This window comes from Dendrobates tinctorius, unplaced genomic scaffold, assembly GCF_039654945.1.
Source record: "Dendrobates tinctorius isolate UK_male_01 unplaced genomic scaffold, ASM3965494v1 ptg000103l, whole genome shotgun sequence".
Taxonomy (NCBI): domain Eukaryota; kingdom Metazoa; phylum Chordata; class Amphibia; order Anura; family Dendrobatidae; genus Dendrobates; species Dendrobates tinctorius.
In genome coordinates, this window is record NW_027361771.1 from 30723968 (window position 1) to 30736197 (window position 12230).

A 12230-nucleotide genomic window follows, 5' to 3' on the forward strand; every position below is an offset into this window, starting at 1 on the left:
GCACACTGTCCTCCGTGTGCATGGACGACCGCCGGGGAAGAAGCGGCTACTGTAAGCCACTGTCCCCCGGCGGCTGGTGCTGAAGCCGGCTGTCATTCTCCCTGCTCTGCCTGCAAGCAGAGGAAAACGATGAACGGTATTTTAAAGTCCGAATGACTGCAGATGTTACCCCCATCATCCGACACCTGCTGTTGTTCGGACTTTAATATACAGCTTATCGTTCTCCTCTGCTCGCAGGCAGAGCAGGGAGAATGACAGCCGGCTTCAGCACCAGCCGCCGTGGGACAGCGGCTTAACAGTAGCGCTACTTCCTCAGCGGCCGTCTGTGTGGAACTGATGTGGCACATGGGTGGCACACGCTTGCCACAGGTGTGCCGCACGTAGTACACACACGGACACATGGACACTGATATATCCGTACAGTTTTTCCCGGTACCGGAAATACAACGTGTGAAACCGGCCTTACATAAACTAAAAAAAGAAAAAAACCCTGTCATGGTCAATTAACCCCTCCCAGCACATTACATGCTGGAGAGAAACTTCTTGGTTTTCACATCACGTAAGATAGTAATCTTTGTGATACATATAGTATCTCCCTCATTTTGTCAGTAACCTTGTCACGCTGTAATTAGTCAGGTAATGGTTGATAACTGTTTCATGCAGCTTTATATCATAACCCTTATTAATTATAGTCATGGATGGACCTTATATGACAAGCACTTTTTACCTATTGTGTCCCCTTATTTCCTTATAGAATGTAAACTTGCGAGCAGGCCCTCAATCCCTCTGTCACTGTTGATATGTGTTACTTTGCGTTGTCTTTATTGTCTGTATACGTCCCCGCTTAATTGTAAAGTGCTGGGGAATAGGTTGGTGCTATACAAATAAAAATTATTATTATTATTATTATATTTAACATATGGCATAATACATGAAGCAGGTAGAGAAAGAATATTAGTGATTACTAGTAACGTTACATATATCAATAATATACAAACATAACATTCTACTGAATTTGACTTAGCTAGACTTACCAAAGTATTAACAGCAGTCCATAAGCTCCTATGTCTGATGTCAAGTATGTAAGTGCAGTCACGGCTATAGGGGGCAGTGCTGAGCGAGTACTGTTTTGCAAAGCTTCCCACGGAGTATTGTAGTCAGTAAAAAGACCACAGGAGTGAGATGGGCGAGCACTGCCAGAAGAAACACATGAAAAAGAATTATTCAAAATGTAAAAGGTTTCGCTGCTTGGTCTAATGACTCTGTTGTTGCACAAGCCTAAAATGGTGTCCAATGTGGCTGCCAGTGGCTATTCTTCCCATTCCGCCGACTAGAGGTAAAGTCCAATTGTATATGAGTTCTGCCTTGATGTACAATTGTTAAAAGGGAACCTGACAGCTGATACATGGAGCCCAATATACGAGCAGCATGTATCAGGAACTGCTTGTATGATTTCAGCCATGTATATTTGAACACTACGGTGTTTTAGAGAAAAACATACTTCACCCCTCAACCTGTTTTCACCTTCCTGACTAGGCATAATTTTACAATTCTTACCAGTTTCACATTATGAGGTAATAGCTCTGAAGCACTTCAAAGAATTCCAGCGATTCTGAGACTGTTTTTAGTGACACAATGTTCTTTATGTGATTGGTAAATGTAGATCGAAATTTGTAGCATTCATTTGTAAAAAATATCAGAATTTTGGAGAAAATTTAGAAAATTTCGCAATTTTCAAACTTGCAATTTTTATATTCTTAAACCAGTTAGACATGCTGTACAAAATAATTTATAAATAACATATCCCATATGTCTACTTTACATCAGCCTCATTTTTTACATTTTTTTTTTGTTAGGAAGATTAGAAGGGTTAAAAGTTTATAATTTTTTCCTAGAAAAATTTTCGTTTAGCCCCAAATTTAGCTTTTTTTACAAAGGTAGCAGGAGAAAATGAACCATACAATTTGTTGTGCAATTTCTCATGAGTACGCCGATGCCCCATATGTAGTGGAAAACTTGGGCGCATGGAAGGATTTAGCACGAAAGGAGCGCCAATTGAATTCTGGGGAACAAAATTGGCTGGAATAGATAGAGGACGCCATGTTGAGTTTGCAGAGACCCTGATGTGCCTAAGCAGTGGAAACCCCCCACAAGTAGGCCGATTTTGGAAACTAAGCCCTCAAGGAATTTATCTAGAGCTGTTGCGAGCACCTTGAACTCACTGCTGAATGTGGCAATACCCTATATGGCTGCACGATATTTGACTCTTGGAGAACAAATTATTGTAGAATAGTTTGCGGACTCCATATACAGAGCCTCTAAGTGTCAGAAGAGCAGAATCCCACCTCAAGTGACTTCATTTTACAAATTACACCCTTTTGGGAATTTATCTACAGGTGTAGTGAAAATTTTGACTCCAAGGGTGTTTTCCAGAAACATTTAGCAGTGAATATTGCTGAGTGAAATCAGCCACTGTAGTGCCCATGTGTTATAGTGCCCTTACGTTGTAGTGTCCAGTATATTGTGGGGCCCAGTTTGTGCTTCTACATACATGAATCGCATAAGTTAAGTGGGATCTCATCACTACAGAGATGCCAAACATGTGGACACTAAATGTGGTTTAAGAACACTCTAGAGATCAGAAGGGAGGGGGGTATTTGGATTTGGGAGCACAGAATTTGCTGGATTTCGATTAAGGGACAAGGAGTCATAGCGCTTTTCCAGAGCCTTTGTGCCACCAGTAACATGGAAGCCCCATATTCTTACATTGACAATGACGGACCTGAGTAGGGACTTGCTTTTTTTGTGGATTGAGTTGAAGCTTTTATTGGGAATTTTTTTACATACAATTTTAGATCACATTTATACTGTATTCTAAGCTGAGCACTTACATTGTGGTTTCCATCTAAATCTCCGAATGACGCAATTCAGATTAAATCCCCGTCAGATCCATTCACTATAATGAAGCTGCAGAAAAACTCCGCCAGATGGTGTCCATGGTGTCTTCATCTGTCTCATTATAGGCAGTGTTCCATCGGGGGATTAGTCATAATCATGTATTTCAGAGATTTAGATGGAAACCCCGGTGAAAGCACTCAGCGTAGAGGGCAAGATAAATTTGAGCCAAGCCGTGGTCTTTGTGAGGCAGAATGAAGAAATAGCAGGTAAAGTAATGGTTTTATTTATTTTTTACGCCGTCCATTATACAGTAAAGTGATATGATTGCTTTATCCTTCAGGTCGGTGCGATTACAGCGATGCCAGATTCATATTTTCTTTTATATTTGGTTGCAGTCACATTAAAAGATGCTTTTTAAAAAAAAACAACATTTTTACATCTCCTTATTTTGACAGCTATAATTTTTACATATTTTTTGCCAACAGGGTCATATGGAGGCTGGTCTTTGTGGGAAGAGTTGACGTTTTTATTGTTACCTTTTTGGGGCACATAACATTTTTTGATCGCTTCCTATTCTGATTTTTGGGAAGCAGAATGAACAAAAAACAGCTATTCAGGAATTAGTTTTTTTTTTGGGAGGGGTTATGCCATTCACCTTGTGGTTAAAATGATAATACAGATTTATTCTTTGGGTCAGTACAGTTACAGCAATACCACATATATATTTTGCCGCTTTTACACAATAAAAATAATTTTATTAAAAATTTTTTTTTCGCATCGCTATATTCCAAGAGCTATAGCTTTTTTATTTTTCCGCTGACGGAGCTTTATGATGGAAGTGGCAATATCAAATATGTGTATTTCATTTGTCTAATTTTTTACATGAATATACCGTATGTATTTATTTGATTAATATTTTTTTTTTGCTCTTTATTTCGAGATTTTTAAAATATTTTTACAATTTTTAAAAACTTTTTTTTTTTTTTACTTTTTATCCTTGTCACAGTCTGGTACATCAACTTTCCCTACTCTGATTGCTGATCTAATACCCTGAAAATGCTTTTGTATTGCAGGGCATTAGATCTGTGTATTGTACACAGGGAGGAAGCATGTCCGCTCCTCATCTGAGCAGGTGCTTGCAGGCCACAGTACCTGGGTGTCACTGCAGCCATCTTTTACCCCTGGTTCACCATAAAGACCATCGGCACAACGCAATTGCATTGTGCCGATCGGAGCAGAGAGGGAGCTCTCCCTCTACAACCCGATCGATGTTGCTATCACTATTGACAATGGCATCACAGAGATTAAGTTCCCGTGAGCCACCCTAGCACCGATCTTGGCTGTTGCCGCAAGGGTTTCGGCTCTTATATAGCGCTGACACCCGCTATTGACTGTCTTCACACTCAGAGTGAGTGTCACACCGTACATGTATGGTAGCTTCCAGGAACGCACCTCCCGCAGCACCATACATGAATGGTGGATGTGGTGAAGGGGTTAAAAGCCGCTGGCTTCTCCCTGCTTGCTTCCCTTGAGTGACAAGTCTATCCTTGCGAGCATGCATAGAGAGAAATTTATTATTCCACAGCGGCTTTTAAGGAGGACCTTTCACCAAGTTTTCATGTTGAACTGGACAACACAGGATGTAATAGTGGTTTCAGAGCGGAATTAAACATTTTGTTTTTTCCTATTTCGCCTCTTTGTTGCAGAGATATTAGAAATTAAAGAACCATTGCAGACTTTCTTTATTTTACTGCTGGAGTGGAGCTACTAATATAAGTTCCCTGACACTAGTATTGTACCTACCAGCCATCATCTTCAGCTGTTCCCGTGCTGCTCAAGTCCCACTCCATTATCTTGTGACTACTGACCATAAGTCAGAGGTAACGTTCGCAGACTCAATGTAAGGCTGGAGTCACACTAACCTGCGCAAAATACGGTCAGTATTTTACATGCGTAATACGGATGACAGATCCCTAAATAGTGCTCCGTATGTCATCCGTAATCAAGGTGTGGTCGCGTATTTTGCGCATGTCAGCATCCGTATGTAATCCGTATGGCGAGAATTTCTCGCAGGCTTGCAAAATGGACATATAATGGAGTCCTATGACAGGGTTTCTAAAAGACACCGGGTGCGTATTTCTCGCAAGTCACACGTGTGGTCCGTGTGTAATGCGTATTTTTTGCGCACCCATAGACTTGCATTGGCGTACTACGGGCGTAGTACGCTGACAATCGCAGCATGCTGCGAGTGGCATGGAGCGTAGGATACTGAGGAGAAATATACGGCTGGTGCGAGTGACCCCATAGAGAATTATTGGTCCGTGTGTAATGCGTGCTTTTTGCGCCTCTCACTCTCCCGTATTCCTCGCCAGTGTGACCCCGGCCTAAGTTTATTAGGCCGGAGTCACACTGGCGAGGAATACGGGAGAGTGAGAGGCGCTAAAAGCACGCATTAGACACGGACAAATGATTCTCTATGGGGTCACTCGCACCAGCCGTATATTTCTCCTCCGTATCCTACGCTCCGTGCCACTCGCAGCATGCTGCGATTGTCAGCGTACTACGCCCGTAGTACGCCAATGCAAGTCTATGGGTGCGCAAAAAATATGCATTACACACGGAACACACGTGTGACCTGCGAGCAATACGCAGGTCTTTTGGCTGGTGAACAGGAAATGGGCCAATCCATCATCAGGAAGCCTAGACATGTAAATGAGCTCAAAAAGCGCTCCAGACATCCAGGAAGTACGCCTCCACGGAGTACAGCAGCAGCATGGCGTCCACATATATTAATGTAGAGATGCTAATTGTGCTGGTGCAGGAGCGTCCAGAAATATAGGACCCACGCGACGCAAACTATGCGAACCGCACAAGAAAGGAGGCGTCATGGAGGCGCATCTGTGGCCAGATGTACCATGACTTTGGTGACAGACCACGTGATGAGCAGCATAAAATTCGTAAGTGCAACCATAAAAATATAATTAACGTTAGCGCGCGCTCTAAAATGAATCTACAATCAGCCCCCCCCCTTCCTGTGCATGTACTTTTATTAGCCTCATGAGGCCGTTACATTAGGATGTGACACGTGGCTTCACACAGCCATAATTAGGGGTTAGGCCACAAGCTCCTCATCCTCCTAGCCAATAAAATTAGCTTCAGTGGAGCTAATGAGACCCTGGGTATCGGCCCAATTACATATGCCACCATGGGTAGAACGCACACCCCATAAGGCCCCATGCCTAGACTACTGTTTGAAAATGTGACCTCTCAAATATCTGATTTTGACAATCTTTCCTGTCACATTGCAGTGGAAGATGTGATGAAACGGTGGAGAAGCATCCGGGACCAGTACCGCCGGGAACGCCAGCAGCGGTCCAGGAGTGGGGATGCTGGCCATGTCAAGCGCAAATATATCTACTAGGACCGGCTGAACTTCCTCGCCCCAATTCTGGCTCTGAGACCGTAAGTACATACCTCACACCACATGACACAAAAACATTACACAAATACTTTACAGGGACAAAAATATTGATGTATTTTTGCCTCTGTTCGATTTCATAACAGAACTCAATCCAACCTTACGGATCGAGGAACGGCCTCAGAGGCAGAGCCCATTATAGATCCTGTAGGGGATGAGGTGGCTGGCCCATCTTCTCCCCCTACAAGAAGGATGGCTGAAGAGGAGGCATCACCAGAACACACAATGGCTGCCCTCCACAACACACCACCAGGACGGTCTGCAGCTGCAACCTCACCCATCCTGGAAGAGATGGGCAACTTGAGCAGCAGCCCAACTGCCCAGATCAGGCCCTCCCCACAGGCTGCTCTAGCATCACGGCGAATAAGAAGAAGGCGCCAGGTCACCATTCAAGAGAGCAGGACCAATGTGGACACTGGGGTGCTGAATTACTTGTCCAGAGTCACTACAGATGATGGTGAGGAGGCCTATGCACGTAGCCTCACCCTTTATCTCCGTGCCCTTACCCGTGAGGTCAGGCTCCGTATTAGGGGGTGTATTCAGATCCTGCTTGATGCCAGCACCCCCCCCAATACCCCATATGAGGTGTTTGAATTTCTGGAGAGGTGGCAGCTTTCACCAAGAAATTTAATGCGCATGAGACCATCCACACAGATGCTTGCTCAAGCAGGGTCTGAACAGCCCCTAATACGTGGGCCAACACCTCAACCCCTTCCTCCCCCTACCCATCCTTCTATTCCGCAGCCCCAAATGTCTTCATCAAGCCAACCCCACCAATATGGCCACTTGTACCCACCCAGTGTTGGAGGCTGGTCCCAACCTGGTTGGGGACGATCTGGCTATCTTGGTGGGTATGAGCCACGGGCCTACCAGAGCCAACAAGAAGCCCCTCACCATCATCATTATTACTCTGGCCAGTATCACCAACAGGCCCAGGAGGCTGGACAACAACAGCATCATGGGCAACAGTATGGCCCCACACAGGGCGATGTTGGCCACAATGTCCAGCAGCACCCACAGGCTGTTCCTCCCCGTTCCCCTTCCCCTACATATGAGGATTTATGAATCAAAAGTTTGGAGATGTCCAGTAACAGGTAACTGGTGCTTCTAATCTAGACAAAAAAACAGGTGTTCTCCTTCACCAACATTTAGAACATAATTTAACACTCACATTTTTAAACAAAGTTTTCCAAACATATGAAACAATCCATCATGACAGGCAACGCTACCTCACGCCTTTCACACAGATATTACATGTGTGTTTAAAAGAGAATATTTAAATGCGCTATACTGTTACCTGAAAGGATGAAAATACACTAATCACTTGCTAATGCATAGGAAAGGCGCGCTTGACTTTAGGTAAGTAGTCAACTTTGTTATTAGCTTTCTCTAGTAAACCAATTTGAGGCGACCAGCATTCACAATATCACGCTCTCTCTATGTCTTAACAAGTGAGTTTTGTATTTTCATGCTTTCCAGTATAGCATGCTTAAATATTGTCTGTTCTACAGTCAGGTAATATCTGTGTGAAAGATGTGAGGTAGCCTTGCCTGTCATGGTGGAATCTTTCTATGATTGGAAAACATTATGAGGAAATGTGAGTGTTATCTTATTGACTTTATTTATGTGATGGAGCTCACCCTTTGTTGCCTAATCAAGGTTAATGTAGGCATGCAGCAATGTTGTTATTGCATAATGTTTGTTGCAGTTTTTTTCTGTAATGTTAATGTTACACCAAGTTAAAGAAGGCCCAAAGGGTCATTTTGGCCATTGCCAAATTTGTGTTATGGCAAAATTATGTTTGCCTTTAAAACCAAAAAAAAAAGGCAAAACTAAAAATTTGGCTACTCTAGTTAACGTCTCTGTGCGATTTCTCACTATCCCTCACAACATACTAACAGACACCAACCAATGCAAAGAAACACTCATAGAATCATAAAAAGGCTTGAGTAATATATATTTAGACACACTTTGAAAAAAAAAAATTATAACATAGACACAGCATTCTCTTGCCAAGAAGTTGACCCTCAGGTGAGATAAAGTAATTTGTGAATATATCACGCACTTTGAGGCCAGAGAGCGGTCTACGTTGAGGGATGATAGGCGGTCTCACCCTGCGCACATTGTCCGGCCTACGCACAACACCATCAGAGGAGGAACAATCATGTATCCTGTTGAAGTTATGCAGAACAACACAGGCTTTGACAACTTCATTCACATTTTGCTCACTCAACTGAATGGCAGACTGGAGTACCCGCCATTTGGCACAAAGAATCCCAAAGGAACACTCCACCAGTCGCCTAGCACGTGATAGGCGCAAGTTAAAAATTCTGCGCCTGTGGTCAAGTTTGCGCCGGGGATATGGCCTCATGACATTACGTGATAACTGAAAGGCCTCATCTGCCACAAGGACAAAAGGGACTGATTGTTCGGGGGAGCCTGGTAGCTGGCGTGGTGGTGGTAGATCCAACTGGTTGGTGCGTAGCCGCCGACCCATTATGGAAGTATTGAAGACTCTAGAGTCTCCCGTCCTTCCATAGGCCCCAATGTCAACAATTATAAACTTGTATTGAGGGTCTACCAGAGCCAACAATACAACAGAAAAGTATTGCTTATAATTGAAGAATTGGGAGCCTGAGTTCGGCGGCTTACGCACCCTGATATGTTTGCCATCCAGGGCCCCAATACAATTTGGAAACTGGCAGTCCTCCTCAAAGTCCCTTGAAATCCTTAACCAGTCTTCCATCCTGGGCTCGGGTAGGACCACCTGATGGAGTCTTGTCCAGATTTCTGCACATGTAGACCTCACTATGCCTGAAATGGTTGACTTTCCAATGAGAAACTCATGGTGGAGGGCGGCATAAGACAGGCCAGTGGACAGGAAGCTGTAGAACAACAGAAATAGTACAGGTTAGAATGGGTAAAGTAAAAAAAAATCAGCTACATGCCGACCAAACTTGGTAGGGAATGAGAGAGAACAACACACACATATTTGGTGGCACAATGACTAAGTGATATGCAGTACATATTAGATGTAACATTCTGCTGTGTCAGGTGAAACATATTTTGAGTAAGATGAGGGTATTAAACTTTGTCCAAGAAGGCCAAAAAACATAAATTAACACACACATTATGAACATAGAGAATGTGGTCGTGGAGTACATACTGTATTGTGAGTAGAAGTCGCTCCTCTGCAGATATGGCTTTGCGCATCCTAGTGTCCTGAAAGGTGATCCCAGGGCGCACTGTCTCCAAGAGGCGATCAAATGTGGAAATGCTCATTCGACAGTACTGGTAAAATTTGTCCGGATGCTCCCGCAGAGACGAATAGAGGCGCTGAAAATGACCTCTTGTGAGTCGTTGCCTCAAAAGTGGATGTACCCACATGCGTCTCCTCCTCCGCGGATCCACTATCACAGGATATGGTTGGCCAAAGCGCCGTGACAAACGCCAGGTAAAGAGAACCTGCTCGGTTGTATTGAATGTCAGACCCTCAGCCATGCTGCACAAAGAACACCAACACACCTCGTGAAAGCAAGGTGAGAAATGTACAGAATGTAGGCAGCCACCTGTTTCTGAGTGTCTAAATAGGGTGCAGGCTAATGATTTAAATTCTTTGCAGGCCTCAAAACCGTTAAATGTCCATTTTGCAAGGCTGCGAGAAAATCTCGCCATACGGATTGATTACAGATTTCATACGGATACACACATGCGCAAAATACGCGACCTCACCTTGCTTACGGATGACCTACGGACCACTATTTAGTGGTCATTGATCCGTATTACGCATGTAAAATACTGACCGTATTTTGCGCAGGTTAGTGTGACTCCAGCCTTAGAGCCTTGTTCTGGCCTCATTATGGCTCTCATAGACTTACATTGAGTTGTGACTTCCAGATCCCCTAGGAAATGCTGCAGCGATCAGGCAGGTCACAAACCTGCTGGAGATCGACTGAACCATAATGCACAGACTGGCCATGGGTCTGCCAACACAAGCGTGACAGCTTCATATATATCTATGAATCTAAACGCTCAGGTCGAGAGACCTGCGACCAGTCCGTGCATTCGGTCCGATCTATATATTGTATATAGTTGCAATGTTGTCAGCCAAATGATTGTTTAGTAAACAGCTCTCCCATTATAATACTTGTTCAAATGTGCATGTTATTTCCATAGTAGAAATTATGTTATGTGTATTTTTGGGAAAGTGATAGGATTAGACAGCTATAAATACAACCTGTTTAGTGGTGCGGACTTACTTAACGCTGAATGTTGCTATATAAACAACAATGTAAGATAGATTCCTGTGTATTACAGAGCAGAAGAAGAGGCTAGCTCATAAACAACACAAGTAAGGCCGGGATCACACATGTGAGGAATACGGCCCAGTCTCGTATGTTAATAACCGGCACTGCCACCGGCACTCGGGAGCGGATCGTGCGGCCGCATAGAAATACATGGAGCCACAAGCTCCGCTCCTGAATGACGGCGGCAGTGCCAGGTATTAACATGCGAGACTTGGCCGTATTCCTCGCATGTGTAATCCCGGCCTAAACTGTGTCACAGTCACAGCCTTCTTGTCAGTGTGGTATGGCTACTGCTCACTCTGTCTGAATGTAGTAAGAAAATGACATTGACCCTTTACAAACAGCTATGACCTCTTTTAGAAATCTAACTTCTTAGTGGCAGCTGCAACATTTAAGCTTCTGGATTAAAATGGTAAAACTTTAAGTTTTGCGCATTCGTTGTCCATTGGTTAATTTACTTAAAAATAAAAATTGGTGAATTATTTCAGAAAAAAATCAAAGTAAAACTTGCATCTGTGTAATACTGAGAGAAATCATCTGATTCACTAATGATATGTATTTGAGAAGAGTCTTAAATAAGATTTAAATAAGTAGTATATAAAATGTCTTACATCATTTTAGCTACTATTTCTTTCAGTGTCATGGCTCGTGCACAATGCACATGAATGATTTTCTCCTACAAGTGCTATCTGTGGTTATCTGACGGACTGCCAGAAAGGAGAGGTTGGAGAAACTTTTACATCGTACGAGAAATACTGATGTCACTCAAACCACACTCTAATCTAATACTGATTAATACAATGGGTCCATTTTTCTCGTACGTGAGAAAAACAGAATTCTTAATGAGGCCTTGTTCACAGAACCAGCAGGTCGTCTTTATGATCATTCATGTTCACGTAATGAAAAAAAAAAAAAGGGTCCTCACCATCTACAACTTTTATCTAGGGTTTCTCTGCTCACTTACTTACTGTGTCAGCAGGTAGCATAAGGGAAGGAAAACTGTCAATAGGCCCAGGAGCAGGACAAAGTAAAACTGGATTCTCAGGGTTGATTCTTGAAATAATTTTTTGGAGACATCACACAGATGGATCAAGGAAAACTAAGAAAATGAAATGAACAGAGCAATATGCGAGATACATTAATATACTCAAAAATCTTGACTTCATACACTCTTCAACATTTTATGCAAACCTCAGTTCGTCATCCCTTGAATACACTGAAATGTTATGAGTATATTCACATGTGGCAGATATGCTGAACATTCTCCAGCTGGATTTGCAGGCACAAAATGTGCAGTATAAGATCATTTTATTTGGTACGTATACATTTGCTATCCCTTATTTTTAAAGACGTTCACCAACTCATTACAATCAAACCAACTTTTAACAGGTTTTTTTTTTATTGCGGACCAATATCCTATTTTGATCTGTTTGGAATCAAATTTGTCAAAGCAAGCCAAAACAATGGTTAGCACATGTATGTCACCTGTGTGCTATCCATATTGTACTGGTTAATGGGTTGGTGAAGCTATAACAGTTTTTTTCTTC

General features: G+C 43.0%; 1 protein-coding gene across 2 annotated transcripts in view; it reads right to left on the bottom strand.

The window, feature by feature from the left end:
• LOC141100009 (transmembrane channel-like protein 8) overlaps window positions 1–12230 on the bottom strand; it is a 96812-nt gene that overhangs the window by 8983 nt on the left and 75599 nt on the right. For both annotated transcript variants that reach the window (XM_073588184.1, XM_073588183.1), the window contains exons 13-14: window positions 11652–11782; window positions 1035–1193 (exon numbers count right to left, since the gene is read on the bottom strand). In XM_073588184.1, the coding sequence (XP_073444285.1) occupies window positions 1035–1193; window positions 11652–11782 (290 nt within the window). The remainder of the gene's footprint in view (window positions 1–1034; window positions 1194–11651; window positions 11783–12230) is intronic.